Below are 19,220 nucleotides of genomic sequence, written 5' to 3'. Positions count from 1 at the left end.
TATCTACATCCATGCCCCCACAGACCTTTTCATGGTTTACCCCAGATGCCTCACATGCCCTGGTTCAGTCCATTGACTGCACATCGACCCAGGTATACAACATTGTTTCAATTCACTCTATTCCTTGCACATCTCTCACCCTCCTGTATGTTCAGGCCCCGATAGCTCAAAATCTTTTTCACTCTATCCTTCCACCTCCAATTTGGTCTCCTGCTTCTTATTGTTCCCTCCACCTCTGATACATATAACCTCTCTGTCAATCTTTCCTCACTCATTCTCTCCATATGAATATTTCAACTGCATTCAAGCCAATACATCCAACAATTACATGACCGTATCTTAACTTCATGCATTTCCAACATGCAATCTACATGGATATATTCTACAGGAACATTTTGAAACAAAATTTGTGAAGTTCCATACCTGTTTCTTCTTCTATATCAGAATCCTCCTCATCATCTTAACAGCAGCACAAGGAATAAAATGAAAATTAACATTAACTACCTGTGGCTAGTGATAAGCCTGTCTGAGGATGATACTGTGTTGTTTGCTGGGAGTAAAGAGGAGTTGCAGAAGGTTAAAAGTATCTTTTATAATGTCTATAAAAACAGGCAACCAAAGGTAAATACAAGTAAACATAAAGTAACAGTGTTTGAAAGGAAACACAGTGAAAGTATAGATTTTGGAAAGCCCTATATATTGAGGCCCTATACATTGAGAGAAGAAAGTGTACTAAGCTGTATTATAGGTATGGGGAGACCAAATGAGGTGATATAAGTGTTTAGGAGCTATCTAGGTCAAGTTCGGTGATATGGGAAGAGAAATAAGGGAAAAGGCAGTACAGGGTAGAAGAGTTAGCTATTGGGTCCCTAAACAGAATAATGAAGGGTAGAGGCATAAGTACAAAAGTAGCTCCTCTTTGTTTCTCCTTCCATTGTGCCATGTTTGCATAGCACCAAACCCAAATATTTAAAATGTATAGCCTCTCCTAACACTTGGCCTTCCATCCTACATCTTTCTTCAGCTCACTTTACTAATTCTATCAAGTATTGAAAATTTAAACATTTCATTCTCCCTAATTACTTTTACCAGCATTTAACTTAACCTTCCTTAAGACACTATTCCTGAACCATACACTGGTGCTTACAACAGCCTAACACTGCAACCCGGGAAACCTAGTTTTCCTGCCCACATCTAAAGGAACCAAAATTTCCTTTACTTACAAGAGGCATGTATAGATGCCAAACATAATCCCCAACTTAAAAAGCAAGCAAAAATGTCAACAAGGCCATATTACCTAGAGATATCCATGGAGGGAAGATGCCACAAACTCAAACCAGAAGAGTCCCTGCACTGCTAAGCAGTGTAAATAAACAAGAATGTGTGTGGTTCTGATAACAAAATGTCATCCATCATAACTGCACGTGTCAAAAGACCTAGAGAAACAATTCCTAAAGTAATTCTAGAGGATGACTCAACCTCCAAAACAGACTACTAAGACAGACAGACTGTCACATGCTAGGGTTATTGAATACACATTTGCTGATACAATGGTGGCACATTAAGATTTAAAACCCTTAACAAAAGGCAAAACTGAAGTGTTTACATGTCACTGTGTTTAAATATCTATGTTTACACAGCAAATCATAATTTTTCAATAATTCAAATTTTCCTGATATTCTGCCATCTGTAGAAGAAAACTTTCTAACAGGGCACTATCCCAAAAGCATTCAAAATATTCCCTAAAGCAATAGATAATACTAGAAACAGTTATCATAGAGGACAAATCAATCAGTAACCACTACTTATCCAAGAAATACCTTTATCTTCCCCACTTTCATCTGAACTATCAGCCTCCACATCATTTTCTTCTGTGTCAGCCACATCATCTTCCTCATTCTCATCATCATCAGCTGAACCTGATCCTTCCGACACTCTCTTCTTCCTCTCAATGGCCTGAAGGTCTTTGTTTAGGTCTCGTTTAGCTTCCTCAATCAATTCTGCAAAGCTCTGTGTGCTTTCCTCCATAGAACCAATCATGGAACCTGAGGACATTGGATTAAATGCAAAGAGAACATGAGGAAAACCATTCATATAGTCAGGGTATATTCTACAGCCAATAGGATGAGATGAGATTATAGCAAAACAAGTAAACTTACATTTAAAATAATGAAAATATAATGAAAGTCACTCCTGATTAAATTTCAATTAAAAAATGTCAATAACCAAAATATCTGGTTGAAAGTTTGAACTGAGCAAATAAGATACTGGTGTGGACAGTAGGCTTGAAAGGAAAAGCTCAGCCTAGTTTTCAAGGTTTGAGAGATATCTAGAGTAGACAAATCACACCAGCAAACTATGTACATCAGCAAACTATCACGATATCTTGATTCCCAACCACCCCCTCAAAAAATCTACACAACCTAAACTTACTCAGCCTAGAAAAAGAAAAGGTTAAGTGGATTATTAGATCAAGGATTCAATATCATCAAAGACTTTGACAATTCTAATCTAAACAGCTGTTTAAAGCTATATCATTCTGATCTAACTTATAATAATGGATACAATTTCAAGGACAGAAGTTTTAAATAAAATAAGTAAGGTGCTATTTCTTCAATATGGAAAGATTTGCTGACAACAGTAAGTAAAAGCAACACCATAGATTATCCATTTCAAAACAGAATTGATAAATACTGTGCTTCAAGCACACAACTGACATTATTTACACCTGTATACTCAAAGTGTTTACTGGCATTTCTTCATAAGTCATCCATATGCTTTACTGTCCTTTCCATACTTAAGCTCTTTGTTTCTGAGCTTTTCTATTATCACAGCCATGAAAAGACCTAATGGTCTGTTGCTGTTTGTCCTTTGTAAAGTTAAAGAAAAAACTAAACACAGGCAAGCACCAACTTGCAAATCAATAAGGGTTCAGTAAAAAAGGAAAATAGTTTAAGAAGGGATCAGTCTAAGTAGAATATAAAACCAGCAAGGTTGACAACATATGTTACATATTTACAGCTAATTTGGTTTGGCCTCTAAGTGATTGAAATTTCCAGAAAGACTGTCCACACATTCATTACCTACACATCCATGAATTATTCTCATGATGACTATGATCAACTTGCAAAACTGTGGGGAAAATCTTAAAAATGAATAATTTTGTCCAACAATGAACTTACCTGTCATAGGAACATGCAAAGGTGACATGGACATCCGGCTTGAGCTATTCGCACGATTATTAAGTTGTTTACGCAGCTGTTGGCAGAGATTCTCACTTTCACATAATTTGGCTCTTAAGTCCTCAATCTCCTTCAGGTATCCCTGAACAACTGCTGCCATGTCAGTGTCCTCACCCGCTACAAGAAGAAAATATGGCTTTAATACAAACAATGAATTCTCACACTAAATGAACAAGAATAATATACTCATCTTTATATACTGAATTAATCTTACCAACAGTCATGATCAGTTACCAGTCATCTATCTATGTAAGGTTGAACCTATGACTCGTCTATCAGTAAAGTTTCAGCACATCTCCATACATTCATCATATGACACTCATTTGTCATTCTTCCTTGTAAAAGCAATTCAGTTCATAATATGTGACAAAGTCCACAGCAAAATCAGTCACTTCATACTTTATTTCAAATAACATCTTTTTACTCCATCTTTACACAGTTTCCATGCACCCATGCCAACTAATTAAGTCTTCCTCTATATTACCACCCATTATCCCTTTTCTGTGTTAATCTATAAATTCTTACCTCTGGGAGTTTTCACCATTTTACTCGCACTTCTGCCTACTTATGTTGTATATTATTTCCCAAACTCAAAGCAGTATAATATATGCACATTCTTATTACATCAAGAGCCTCAACCAAAAAACTATACTTGAAACATATGCAGATATTCTTCACATGAAACAGATTGTAAATACCTGACTGGTTGCTTCGTCTGTTTGTGGACAGGGTAGTGAGAGAGATGAATGCATGGGTCTAAGGTATACTGGGAGTAAGGGGCTATGAGGTGATTCAGTTTCTGTTTGCAGATAAGACAATTATAGTGGCAGACAATAAAAAATCCAGAAGCTGGTTACATTGTTTGTGTGTGTGTGTGTGTGTGTGTGTGTGTGTGTGAAAGAAGGAAGTTGAGAATGAATGTGATCAAATGTAAGGCAATGTACAGCTGGAAAATAAGGATAGTTTGCAAATAATTTTGAATAGGGAGGACCTGGAGGAAGTGGGACTGGACTTAGTAGTGTATGGACCCACAGCCAATCCCTACAAATCTCTGTGGTTTCCCCGATCACTTCATATGCCCTGATTTACCCTACTGACAGCATGTTGCTTTGTGTATTCCAATCATATCTGTTATATGCCATGAATGCCTCAAAGCTTCTTGTACTCAATTCTTCTATTTCCTCTATCTCCCCAACCCCCTTGCTTTCTCCACTTCTGACATATGTATCCTCTTAGTTAGTCCCCTTTCACTCATCATATCCATGTGTCCAAATCATTCCAATACACTCTGTTCTGCCCTCAGACCATTAATTAGCACCAGTTTCAACAAGAAGAGAACAGAGAATACCTCAGAATTCTCTCCATACAATATACCTGCTTCATTCTAGACCATGCCCTATCTGCCTGGTCACCCACTCTTTCAAAAGGATACATTAAAAAACTACAAACTACACTAAACACAGCATGTACTTAGAAATCCCCCAACCCCCACAAACAACCAACAGACAAAATACATTCCCACTGAAATGACTAGACAGACACTAAACAATCATCCCCATAACCCAACCTGGAACTTCATTCCACTAGACACACACACACACACACACACACACACACACTGAAAACTCCAATCACCTAAGCAGACATGAGGCACGCTTTTTTTTCTGCTTTCTTCACATCACCTATCTTTCAAACATTACAAACATCAATATCAAAGGAGCTCTTACGCCTGAGATCCAACTTCCACACAGATGACACCAAACACCAACTCCAAGTGCCAAGGAAAACACACAAACTCACCTTGCTTCATGACCTGTAGTCCAGGCCAGTGGAAGAGGCCAACTTGAGCACTACAGGAGCCCAGTAAACAAAGTCCTCAGACAGTAAGGTTCAAGGATAAAAATATATATCTGACATACATCCTAAGCTTGAGCTTCAACATTTAACAAATTAAATTTTCTACTCACAACTAATCCAACCACTTGTTGCTTTCTCAGCCAAAAGCATTGTGTTTTTAGTGGTTAATACTTCAATTGTTTCTTGCAAGGCCTTCATTCTGGTTCTCATATTATTAATCTCACTGGCAAGCATCTGGTTTTCATGATACATATCATTGACAGCTTCACAACCATCCTCTCCAACAATGCGTTTACCCTGAAAATGAAATGGTAAACTTAAAGAAACAGCTTACTGACATTTATTTTGAGAGAGCTTTTGTCAGTTTTGTTTATATTGATTTGTCAAGTGACTTTTTCTTGCAAGACAAAGTGATAAATTCAAATTTAAAAGGCAAAGTTTCTGAGATGTTCAAGTAATCAAAAATTAGTTCATCAGACATAAATACAATCACCTATTCTCCTACTACATAATAAAAATTTTACAGTTATTTCTACTATCATAACATTTACAATAATGCTTTAGAAAAATCTTTCTAAAAATTAGGAAATTAAGAATTAAAAATCTAGAAATTCCTTGGTTCTACCTGTTTGTATTCCATCAACTCAATTCGCAGCTGTTGAATCTCCTGTCGCAATATTGCAATCGCTTTACTAGCCTTGTCCTGATTGACTGTAACTTTGTTCTTTATGTTACGTGCACGATTAGCATATTTTAAGGTATTCAGAGTTTCCATGAAGTCTGTGTCACTTGGAGAGATGCATGCTATCATGAGTGTTCTACTATTACCTGTTGCAAGAAAAAGGTGTTAATAAAAACAAAATCCTTGATGACTTACAATAATAGAATGTCTAACACTGGAGAAGGGTTTTACATTGAAAAACACACCGATGTCTTCAAGAGCAAATTGAGAGGCAGAGACAAGCATGACAGAACAATGTGTACGAAGAGGGACATCACACAAATGAACAATACATATAAAGACAAGAGGTAACTTTTTACTAAATAAACCTATGAAATGATAAATAATTGCATAATACATTGCCAGCGTTAAGATGTTAGGGACAATGATGGATTCGAGCTTAGCTTTTATTGAGGGTTACGTAGATGTGTATGCACCTACACTAGACAAAAGAAATCTGCTGCACTACATCCTGGTATTTTTCTGTGTAAAACAATCAATACAAATAATAACTTAAAATTCAAGACAACATAATTCTATTACATATAACAATTACTGTTATCCAGATAATGCCATCCATGAGCTTAAATTAATTCAGAGCATAGAAAGAATACCTATCCACTTATCTACCTGTATATCTATAATAAACTGGCAAATATAAGAGTGAGCTTTTGTAACATCCTAACCCCTTAACCGTTAAATTGCATTAATGATCCTAAGGGAAACTAACCTGTAATAAATAAATTCTTACAGAACATAGGCATATTATCCATAACTGAAAAAAATCTAAAGAAGTACAATAGTTTCATCAATAAGACATGATAGGGTTTTGAAAGAATCACGCTGAGATGGGCAGGCTGCCACAGTATGATATCTTTCATTTCAAGACATGATTTTTTCACATTTCATAACTTTATATAAAGGGCAAATTTTATTTTACTTTTCAGTTGTGTACTCACAATTTATATACAATTGTGGTACGCAAACATTTTCCATTTAATTTTACCATTTTCTTCAAAAAAAAAATTATTTCACAAAATATCTGAATAATCATCTATAAATATACTCCATTATCAATTTAGTATTGCCAATTTTTTTTTTTCTTTTTCTTTTTTTTTTTTTTTTTTTTTTTTGCCGATGTCTCCCGCGTTTGCAAGGTAGCGCAAGGAAACAGACGAAAGAAATGGCCCAACCCACCCCCATACACATGTATATACATACGTCCACACACGCAAATATACATACCTACACAGCTTCCCATGGTTTACCCCAGACACTTCACATGCCCTGATTCAATCCACTGACAGCACGTCAACCCCAGTATACCACATCGATCCAATTCACTCTATTCCTTGCCCTCCTTTCACCCTCCTGCATGTTCAGGCCCCGATCACACAAAATCTTTTTCACTCCATCTTTCCACCTCCAATTTGGTCTCCCACTTCTCCTCGTTCCCTCCACCTCCGACACATATATCCTCTTGGTCAATCTTTCCTCACTCATTCTCTCCATGTGCCCAAACCATTTCAAAACACCCTCTTCTGCTCTCTCAACCACGCTCTTTTTATTTCCACACATCTCTCTTACCCTTACATTACTTACTCGATCAAACCACCTCACACCACACATTGTCCTCAAACATCTCATTTCCAGCACATCCATCCTCCTGCACACAACTCTATCCATAGCCCACGCCTCGCAACCATACAACATTGTTGGAACCACTATTCCTTCAAACATACCCATTTTTGCTTTCCGAGATAATGTTCTCAACTTCCACACATTCTTCAAGGCTCCCAGGATTTTCGCCCCCTCCCCCACCCTATGATCCACTTCCGCTTCCATGGTTCCATCCACTGCCAGATCCACTCCCAGATATCTAAAACACTCTACTTCCTCCAGTTTTTCTCCATTCAAACTTACCTCCCAATTGACTTGACCCTCAACCCTACTGTACCTAATTACCTTGCTCTTATTCACATTTACTCTTAACTTTCTTCTTTCACACACTTTACCAAACTCAGTCACCAGCTTCTGCAGTTTCTCACATGAATCAGCCACCAGCGCTGTATCATCAGCGAACAAATATAAACATTAAAATACATAACTGTCTCTTTATTCTAAAACTAACTATACTTTCATTATTTGGAGTCTGGATATCAGACCTGATGTCACACCCTACCAAAAACTTTTGAGTGCACTGCTTTTGTAAATATGTACAACAAACTATGCAAAAATTATTTTTAAGGTATGGATATAAAGAACGTAAGATAGCTAGCAATATTTTTTCTCACCTCCAAGGGAGTCCTGCAGGAGTCTGGTAAGTTTGGAGTCTCTGTATGGCACATGGGAAGCCCTCTTGCTAATATCACCTAATGCAGAAATGACATTTCCTAGAGCCAGCTGCAAATGTTAAAGTCATTTCGTTTACAAATCTTCCACTAGAAACTAAAAATTAAACGCCTCTTTAATGTTATTAACTGCCAAAGACAATTTTAACCTCAAATATATGAATATCAAAATATTTAAACGTTGCTTAGGCAAAGGCTAATTATTTCAAACAATAATCCCACTGCAGTCATGTTCATGAAACCCATTATTTTCATATAACTCATCACCTTACCTCATCATTTATTCAAATAATTCAAAACAGCAAGGTTTGCCATGGTGAATTTAAATCAAAACAGAAACCTTATAAACTGCTGAGATTACTTCTCAGATAGCTGCAGGATGAGTGATTTGAACTTAGTTAAAGATGGACAAGACTCATGGAATCATTTTAGTCAAATGAAAAAGGTTACTTTAAATAGTACCAGACACAGTAAAGGAGCATGCTATATATGAAGTAAAGTAAGTCAAAAACTGGAAATGCTTAGTTTAACAAAAAACGAGAGTAAATCATCTGAGCTCCATGGGTGTTTGTAAACCTGACTCAAAGGCAATTACATACATGAAGAGTCAAGATGAAATAAGAAAGAAAAATCCACAACTTCAATGTCTAAGACTAATTCTCGTGTAACTGGTCAGCACACACACTATGGGAAGATGGATAAAGTTGTATCCATGAAATTTATCTTGTCACTCACAAGACCACAGTTGATTGAGATGCCCTCCCTTGCTCTCTCTCCAGTAGCTCCTGTCCTTTTAAGGCGCTCTGATCCAGCCAAGTCAACAAAGTGAAACTTGGCTGTTAGTGTTTCAAACTCTGGGATACCTTCAGTGTTTTCATCATCCTATGGAATAAGAAAAAGTTATTTACACATAGATATCTTGCTATTCTGTTGAGAGGAAAAAGCTTTCCATTAAGTGAAATCTGTTCCTGATATACACAAGCACAATATTGATAATTAATAGTATGAATTCAAAAGTGTAAGATAAATCATATCAAAATATCAAATGATCAGTCCTTCACTCTTAACCATTTTGTTCAGCAAATTATTCCCTGTATGTTAGTGAATACCTTGTAGTGAATATCTAAATTGACTGAAAGTTAAAACAAGACATCTTGCTACCAATTCCTCCTCTCACAATATAAGACAGTGTGCTTTATATCTAACTACATACACAATGGAACCCACTACATAAACAGCATCTTACCTGTTCTGGGGAAATTCTCTGCTGCTTGACCAAGAGAGTGAAGATGGCATGGGATCTGGAAGACTGAGTATTCATGTTAGTGGAGCCTGTGGTCCGTGAAAGAGCACCAGCACGTAGGCACTGCATTGTCTCTTCCAGTGAAGTGACAGTACGAGTGGTGATGCCTGTGACATAGATGCCTCCCCCTGCATCTTCATGTATGCGGATTCCACTCTTGCTGCTTCCCTGTTTAAAGTTAAAAGAATATCTTTAATTCTGGAAAAGAAGTACATATGAACAAGAACTCCCACCAGTAAGTGTAGAAAGAACATTGTTAACATCAACTAAATACCCATTTTATCAACCAACCCCTAGAGGAGATGAACAGCTGGGGTGACTGTGGACCGACTGCTGTAACCAGGAAGCAAACCTATGCTCTCGACCCTGGGGGGGGACCATTAATGCATTACGGTCAGGTATGCTAACCCATACAGTATATGCACATAACCAAGAGGAAGTGAAACACGATAAGTTCCCAAGTGCACTTTCGTCTAATAATCACATCGTCAGGGGAGATACAAGAATGAGATAGAAGACAGCAACGTCAGCTGATATACAAGGAAGAGACGCAGCAAGCATGAACATGTACATGTGTATATATGTATGTGTGTGTGTATGTGTATGTATGTATATGTTGATATGTATATGTGCGTATATGGGCGTTTATGTATACCCCCAGTCAAGATATAACGCACATAAACATGCCACATAAAACATAAAACCTGTACAAACTTACAAGCCTGAGCACACAGCAGGAAAGCTAAAAGTAATACATACATACAAATCCGAAAATTAAAGCACAACAAATACGACAAAAGAATTGACACCATTTACATAAAAATCTTCGTCTACCTTGTTACGCCACCCAAACTCTCCTTTCCCCTTCTGCCAACTCTTTCGAAATCAGAATGTCATACTAAAAGCGTCAGCAATCTGCTATACCATATTTAGCAGCCCTTCAACGCTTTTTTACAACATATATTCTCCAGCCAAAACCTGGAACAGGACTTGGCTGGCACCCCAGGCCGTGATCTTCATGCCAAAAGGTCATCGGTCAAAGTCAAGTGTCAATTACCTAATACGTCAAGCAAGTCTTTCCGTGTCCGTAGAGTTTTCGAATTTTCATTTCGAGGTCAAACGTCACACTCTCTGGAGCTAGTCCGGTGGGACTGGTCTTGCTTCACATCACTGAACACTAAGAAGCTTAAGCTCATATTTTAAAGTATTGTGACATCGATACTCATATGACGGAAATCTCGAGAGTAAACCATGCAAATTCCCTGGGCGTGTGGCAACCTACAAAACGTCTGACATGAATTGCATCTATTGAGAAATGAGGTCAGCCCTGCTGGTAGATAAGTAGGGGAGGCTGGAGGCCGGTTGCTGACGGCGTCCTTGGTGACATAACCTACCGTGTACCCGTCACAGATTAGCGCCTGCTCCAACAAAAGCAACGTTTACTATTCCCGGATCACCAAGATTAACCTTCAACCTGACCACCAAATCCTAAGCCACGGTTAATTATCAGTATCATAGAAACGGTCACACTTCCTCCTCCCAGAAATGGAGGACACAGGGAAATATATATATATATATATATATATATATATATATATATATATATATATATATATATATATATATATATATATTCATACTATTTGCCATTTCCCGCGTTAGCGAGGTAGCGTTAAGAACATAGAACTGGGCCTTAGAGGGAATATCCTCACCTGACCCCCTTCTCTGCTCCTTCTTTTGGAAAAAAAAAAAAAAAACAAGAGAGGGGAGGATTTCCAGCCACCCGCTCCCTCCCCTTATAGTCGCCTTCTACGACACGCACGGAATACGTGGGAAGTATTCTTTCTCCCCTATCCCCAGGGATAATATATATATATATATATATATATATATATATATATATATATATATATATATATATATATATATATATATATATATATATATCCAGGTTCCTTTCCTCAAACATACTACCTATTTCTCCATTTTTCTCATCTTAGTTACATCACACACATTTAGACACCCTAATCTGAGCCTTCGAGGAGGATGAGCACTCCCCGCATGACTCCTTCTGTTTCCCCTTTTAGAATTCAAAGTTAAAATACAAGGAGGGGAGGGTTTTTAGCCCCCCGGTCCGTCCCCTCTGGTCGCCTCCTACGACACGCGGGGAATGCGTGGGAAGTAGTATTCTTTCTCCCCTATCCCCAGGTGGAAAGATGGAGTGAAAAAGATTTTGAGCGATCGGGGCCTGAACATACAGGAGGGTGAAAGGCGTGCAAGGAATAGAGTGAATTGGAACGAGTGGTATACCGGGGTCGACGTGCTGTCATTGGATCGAACCAGGGCATATAAATATATATATATATATATATATATATATATATATATATATATATATATATATATATATATATATATATATATATATATATATGAGTTCCTAAACCATAAGAATGCATTTGATCATGATGCAAATGACATCAATAAGTTTTCAACAAATTAAAGTCTGATGAAATCCTTCGTAAAGTATTTCACTGCCTTTGGCACAGAAACAATCACGGCTCACTTTTACATATCAAAAAGAATGTTAAACGTTTGGGCATCTTCCTTATAAAATGAACTGTTCGCCATTCCCAAATGATCTTGAAATTTCAGCAACCACCACTGACATTTAATTTCATACTCTCTATCCTCAATAATCTCACACAAGAATGTAACAAACTGGCCTCTAAAGTCACACATAATTATGTAAGCATCAATGGTAGAAGGACTGTAATCCAACTTAAAGATGTTCACACCACTGGGTCTCCGGGAACCCGATAAAAGTTGATGTTTGTAAACCAAACTTGTTGATGAAGAGACACTTGAACACAACAATGGGTTGTCAATTACACGACTAAAAACTGTAAAAAAGCAGGAACTAACGGATCTATATGAAACCAATTTGGAGATAACAATCATATGCATTGTAGCGTATGATGCCAGAGATATGAACACCATGAAACAAGTCTTAGACCGTCTACAAAACAAAGCGTTTAAAGGATACTTCCAAACAAACCCCCGAAGAAAAGGCACGATATCTCATTCTTACTTATAAATGCCAGAGTTTCTGGGACTGAATCCACTCTCTCTCCATCTACTACAAGAATTAACATATGGAAAGACGAAACGTATTTACTGAACCATATTCATATCCCTTATGTCATAAGAATATGTCCACTGGGGTCTAATACAGATCCTGACCTCGATAATCACTTCTCGCTATCGCTCACACGATGCAAACTGGGCGCAACAAGGAAATGGCCGAAGACAGGACGAAATCATTTAATCAGCTTCTACAATGGTTTCGCTTAGCAGTAGCAGTAGAATAAACAAAATACAATCATCGTGAAAATATTGAAATAGCTACGAAAAAATCGTCTCCAATATATATTTCGTCAGAGCAGCTGGGTAAGCTGCGCAGATGACTTGATCAGTTCCCACACGGGATTACTGCTCACACATCTGGGTTGGAGGCTTATCTGCCACCTCACTTCTAAACAAGCCTCGAAAGCTTGGCAACCCTCCCCCTTGCTTCTGGAGCTCTTTCCTGGCTACATTGTTGCTTCTCTCCATTAATTTTAGATGTCAATACTCAAAAGTTGACTGCTTGCGTCCTCTGTACCTGGTAACGCAAACAATAGTCTACTATGGCCTTGGTAAGCGTTACACTGCTAACTTAACGACTTGCTATTTCTGCCTACTTCCTTCCACAGCAAGGTATGGAACTCCTTACAATGTCATGCTCTTCCCGCATCCTAGAACTTGTCTTACCCTAAGACGCAGGTCTATGATGACTTTTAGAACGGGTTATCTCCCCCCCCCCCCCAACAGGCCTAACCTTGATCTGGACACAAGCGCTCAAGATCAGTGCCTTTCAGTTGAGAAAAAGTGCGGAAGGCTTCCATTAAAGACGGCCCGCACGCTAAATTTCTCATTTCCGCCCCAACGGCACAACCACATTTGCTTTCAAGCACATCGTATATCGTTCAAGTGTTAACCAAGGTTAGACTGTGCGTGGGCCAGGTCAGGGCTGATCACTGGCTGTGTGGAGGCGTTGCCTGCCCACACACCAACGTCAGGACGCATTTAAAAGTCGGCCAACAGTTTCAGTAAGCCGAGCAGCTGTTACTCTCTCCCCCTCGCAACGGCTAGCAAAGTTTGTTGTGTCGACGATGTACGGAAACTTCATACGGTTATATTTCACCCACTTACTATACATACGTTAGATCTCATTTGCCACTCAACATCAGTATAAATCAACGCAATTAAACGAAACTCGACTCTTGACAGCGGGTTACATAAAAACTACTTACGAACAGATTTACTCCCGAAAAAACATCCCGACAGTGGTATACATGATGCAGTAACACTTCTAAATAGCATTAAGCTTTCTGATTTCACCTTTTCTCTCATGTTCTACCGGTCCTAACCGTACAAGGTATGGGAAGGGTTAGCGACGGATGCGTGGCCACTTCAGCGGCAGTAGCGTTTCACTCCCAGATGCTGTCCTTCCTTCCGTAAACACACGTGAGCTGCCGGCATTCAGTCTCCTAACCTACAACCTCTCCATCTCGCACATAACATCTGACAGGTATATCACACGACTTACAACGTAATTCGTAACTCCAAATCTTCCTGCGGTGAGCGTTCCGCGTTTAGCCCTCTTTTTTAGCAAAAATCTCGTCGTAAAGAACTCTCATTGCAAGACCTCATCCCAGGTACCATCTCTCTCTCTCTCTCTCTCTCTCTCTCTCTCTCTCTCTCTCTCTCTCTCTCTCTCTCTCTCTCTCTCTCTCTCCTTTCCGAAATGTTTCAATCTTCGCCATAATAAGCGTAGAGTCATTATTAGACCATTGCACAGTAAACACTCACACTCATAACTTTCATTTGGGAAGTCTGGTCTAATCGTAACCCTACGTAACTCACATCTCATGGCAAACATTCTTTGCAATGGCTGGCAATCTAACAGGAAGGTACATTACACAATCGCAGACAACTAATACGCCTATAAACACGCTATATCCATAAAACTATATACAGACTTACATAGAAATACCAGGATATAGACAACCATACAATACAGAGCCACAAAGTGCACACACAACAAAACATACATAAGAGAAACACCATAAAAACACGAAAAACAACTCAAGACAAACACTTCATCACACCAACACATACTAACATACACACGATTCTTAGACAAACAGACGTACTCTCTCTCTCTCTCTCTCTCTCTCTCTCTCTCTCTCTCTCTCTCTCTCTCTCTCTCTCTTACTTGACACTAGAGCGCGGATAAGCACCGTGACTCACGCTCATTCACATACCACGTTATCACGCAACTTTTGCCCTTGCCCCTCGTAACACACGGGTTAAAATTACTCCCAAGCAACAACCCAGCTCAACGGCCGCGTGTAATATTTAGCAGTCTTCCCCCATCGCTGTTCCTCACTTTTATGGACAACACACACCTCGTCGTGGTTAAATATACATAATATCCTTTCCCCTAAACAAAAACATAATTGCTACTGATAAGGCAAAAAGTAGATTCACTACACACTTTCAAAATACTTATCCACTGCAGAGAAACTTCAAAGCTGCACTTCCGTAAATAAAGAGCACCTAGTAAATTCACTTTAAAAATCATGAACTTGGGCTTGGTAAATAAAAATCTCTAAGTGAACGCCAAAAAATTTGATCAATGAAAAATTTGTTTATTACGTTTGACGTCCCTAAAAGTCGCACCAATACATTTTCGTCTTTCCGCAGAGATGATAAATAAATTTCACATCTGCTTGATAACCATAAACATTAATAAAAAAAAAAAAACTAAATATCATATCGACGCCTAGAAAAACGTCACCAACAAAAGTAAAAAAAAAATAGTTAATTCCAGCTCCACGTAATGAAAACTTTCTAAACTGCATTTGGGATGGAATGAGACGCCATATTTCCCATCCAGTGAAACTAATAACAAACAAATGAGAGAGAGGGTTGGACATGATCATTTTCCCGGGCGGGCGACCCAAGGTAACGGTCGCAGACGGCGCAGCCCGCCACGACTCCCGACCATCTCCCCTCACGGCATTCGGCTCGTTCTACTTTGCCACCACGCGGTTGTGAGCAGGCGTTTTTTTGGCAACGTTCGGTTTAAAGTCGGTGTGAGATAAGAGGTTCATTCGGACGATAGTGCTGGGATGTGGGAGGCAATTTAAACTTGAATCTTCCTCGTGCAAGACTGGCGGCATCATTGGCCCAGTCGTCATGTTGTGACCATTCCAATTCAAGGTGCCCATTTGTTGTTACCCCTCTTCCTAGGAGACGCTTTTAATGATCGTCTAGGGGAAACTACGGCGTTAATATATTTGGGGATCTGTTCCACTACCACACAGGGAAAGGGAAACCTTGATCTTAACTATAAATCTATGAAAATCCAGAAAGAGTTAATGGGCAAAAAATCCGGCTCAAAAACTAGTGCTACTAGATACAAAATCCCACAAAAGAATGGTATTAATACTTACATTTTCCCACAAGAACAGCATGATGGTCTACTACTTCTGCCTAGGACTGATCCTGCTATAACAGTGCATGGCTGGTAGAAAACTTCCTAGTAACCTACCTACGTAAAACGTATTAACGGATGCGTGAGTGGAAGGAGCAGGTGGTACGGCGGATCTAAATCTAACTTGTTGGAGAAGATAAAACTTGAAGACAAGAAAACTGACTGTGCAGCGAGTCACGCGAGACGAACAAGGTACGGCTGCATGATAAATTACGCAAAATCGAACCGGTGAGTCACCCAGAATACAAGTCTGTGAGTCATCCAAGATACAAGTCTGTGAGTCACCCAGAATACAAGTCAAATGTATCATTAACACACAAGTTGAATCTGGATAGTAAAAATATACTGAAGACGAACCTATGACAACCTTTGAAAGTGCAATGCATGATCAATGTCTACAAAGCGAGTCGGATAAGTTGATGCTACAATGAGAGGACAGTTTCGTGTCCATAAGTATACTAACTTGGACAAAGTTATGAGTCAGAGGAGGATTGAAGCACCAGGTGTGAGTGTCACACAGGAAAGAACAAGCCACAGGTACGAGTCATATTTGATCTAAGAACGTTGAGTCAGAGGAAGATATAAGCCAAGGTTGTGAGTCATAGCAGGCTGAAGCCAAAGGTAAATGGCCAACTGACAAATCAAAGCCCCAGCTGTCCCAGGTAGGTAAGAACCAAGCAAAACTCTGTTCGTTTAAGTGGTGACAACTCAGCCAGCTGTGCAGTGGGCCAGCTGGTCAACAGTGAATGAGGAAGGTGTCAGTTATCAACTACCATACGTGCTGGCACATCCCCTGTTGCCACCTGCCAACTGTTATAAATCAGTATCTTAACAAGAAAAGCAAATCCATCTTTGACGACATTCCTCACAAATCGAATCTGTCAGCTGCTATAAGAACGCATCTTCAAGTTTACACACATAATTCGTCACCTTGAGCACGACGGTACGACCCTTGGGTATAATGGCCTGGTCTCTTGATTTATCAGGTCAAAGGTCATGCTGTCATACCCAAGGGTCATAAAGTGCACAATAGGGCTAGACAAAAACCGCACATTACTGTATCGCATAAATATGAGGTCTACCATAAATCAGAGATAGTGCCTGAGCAACAGTAATTAAACTCACTCAGAGACGTCCTGAGAGTCAAAATGAATTAGTTTATGAGCATATGACAACAGGGCAGCCTATTTAAGGAAGAGAAGGGGCCACGCACAAACCAACTGACATCACGCACACGTATAGCAGACTTACATTCAATATGATCATGCCGGTCAGCAGCTGGTTCACTCTTAAAACTCTACAAAAAAAATGTATACGTACAAAAGTAAACAATGCAAACAGAAACGACATAAAAGACTAAGATAACACTCTCTGCCTGCTACACTTCCTGGAGGGGCAAGAAAAGTATGAGCCAAAAAAAGGGGGGGCGCAATACTCACCCTAAAATTGGGTTCGAAGAGATCTATGATCTCCTCGTTGTAGAGCTCCATGAAATGTGCGGTGACCTTGAAGTCCGGGGGAGGCGTACCTGTCTCTTTGGCCACCGTCCGGCGTTCCTCGATGCCTCGAAAGAGATGGTCCACAGCCCGCGGGATGATGCCAACCACGTCCTCGCCAGACTCCACCTCCAGGCCAGTCCCCATCGTGTATGTCTTCCCTGACCCAGTCTGACAAAGAATTCCTATCATTTTTCAAATTATTCCTCATACTACAGTCACACATATTCTTTTCCAGTTCAATTATGGACAGGACCCAGACTGTAAATGGCTACTGCCTTACATTTCTGTTCGCTCCAGCAGATCCAATTTGGGGAAATATTAAGCGTATTATGTAAGAGAGAGAGAGAGAGAGAGAGAGAGAGAGAGAGAGAGAGAGAGAGAGAGAGAGAGAGAGAGAGAGAGAGAGAGAGAGAGAGAGAGAGAGAGCATGTCAGCAATATATAACTGACAATCTAACATCTAAAAACTCAGGCAATATACTATTCTGCATTTTTCAATATCCGCTGACCATATCAATAATTCGTATATTGCTTTTAATACTTTTATACACAACAGCAAAAACATGTAAATAACTATCATCTCTTTGGAAGCTACTCTCATACCAAGTATTGTATTGGTCTAACCCTAGGAATAGTATGGCACTGTTGGCCTCTAACCTGGCCATAGGCGAGGACGGTGGCATTATATCCGTCAAAGCAGCCCTCGATGAGCCCCTCCACACAGGTGGTGTACACCTGGCTCTGGTTGGCGCCCATGTCGAACACATAGTCGTAGGTGAAGGCTTTGTCGGAGCCCAACCAAACTTGTGGCTCGTCAGGCGTCACGCTGGTGCACACCCGACACATCTCGATCAGCTCCCTTGCGATCTGCGGCCGGATCCTGCGGCAAAGTCATACAGTTACCATGGGTTGTGATTAACATCTGAAATCAGGTTAGAAAAATACCTGACAACAACGAATGCTCATCTGAACAATTACACAATTGGAGAACTTATAAGACATGAAATGCGTATAGAAAACAAAAAAGAAAATCCACAATAAGTAAAGCAAGTCCCTCCAAACCAGATTCCTGATTACTGTAGGCTTAAAAACCGGAGGCATGGCGAAATTGGAACCTGTTATCAGTTCTTGAGACACTCCCACAAATAAACCCTATAAATCGTATCAGCAAATTGGCAAGATACTGAATACACGCGACTGAAACGTTTATGACTTGCTGTACTTCCTCGGGCACCAGCGTCAAGTTTGATAACAAGACAAAACCACCTTGAAGATGTTTTCCGCCTCGAAAACCAACAATGGTGTTTGGAACAGAACAAAGGTTTGGCGTTTTAACAACACCACTACTTTGCAGGTGTGGTTCTGGATGGTGGTATCTGACCTATTACATTGACACAAAGATAAAATGCATGTTTTTACCGTCCGACTCTCTCCAAAACTGGGAGTAGTCCCAGAACCCTGCAGGATCGGGAACCCCGGCAGCAAGTGCTCGCGTGGTGTGTACGTGTTGGACTGTGGGAGAGAGAGAGAGAGAGAGAGAGAGAGAGAGAGAGAGAGAGAGAGAGAGAGAGAGAGAGAGAGAGAGAGAGCAGAGAACGGCAACGCACTCCCTTCACCCAACAAAAATGAAGTACCCGACGAAAT

The 19,220-nt window shown here is 39.7% G+C and overlaps 1 protein-coding gene across 6 annotated transcripts in view; it reads right to left on the bottom strand.

Annotated features, from left to right (window-relative positions):
* Positions 1–19,220, bottom strand: part of Klp31E (kinesin-like protein 31E) — a 212,125-nt gene that overhangs the window by 37,818 nt on the left and 155,087 nt on the right. For 4 of the 6 annotated variants that reach the window (XM_071677592.1, XM_071677591.1, XM_071677597.1 and 1 more), the window contains exons 2-11: positions 18,234–18,456; positions 17,518–17,745; positions 9,418–9,642; positions 8,907–9,053; positions 8,115–8,223; positions 5,725–5,927; positions 5,210–5,396; positions 3,183–3,359; positions 1,821–2,045; positions 424–459 (exon numbers count right to left, since the gene is read on the bottom strand). In XM_071677592.1, the coding sequence (XP_071533693.1) occupies positions 424–459; positions 1,821–2,045; positions 3,183–3,359; positions 5,210–5,396; positions 5,725–5,927; positions 8,115–8,223; positions 8,907–9,053; positions 9,418–9,642; positions 17,518–17,745; positions 18,234–18,456 (1,760 nt within the window). The remainder of the gene's footprint in view (positions 1–423; positions 460–1,820; positions 2,046–3,182; positions 3,360–5,209; positions 5,397–5,724; positions 5,928–8,114; positions 8,224–8,906; positions 9,054–9,417; positions 9,643–17,517; positions 17,746–18,233; positions 18,457–19,220) is intronic. The other 2 variants (XM_071677593.1, XM_071677596.1) reach the window with 1 other exon arrangement.

This window comes from Panulirus ornatus, chromosome 25 (assembly GCF_036320965.1).
Source record: "Panulirus ornatus isolate Po-2019 chromosome 25, ASM3632096v1, whole genome shotgun sequence".
Taxonomy (NCBI): domain Eukaryota; kingdom Metazoa; phylum Arthropoda; class Malacostraca; order Decapoda; family Palinuridae; genus Panulirus; species Panulirus ornatus.
The sequence above is the reverse complement of the archived record's forward strand: the minus strand, read 5'-3'. Positions and strand labels throughout refer to the sequence as shown.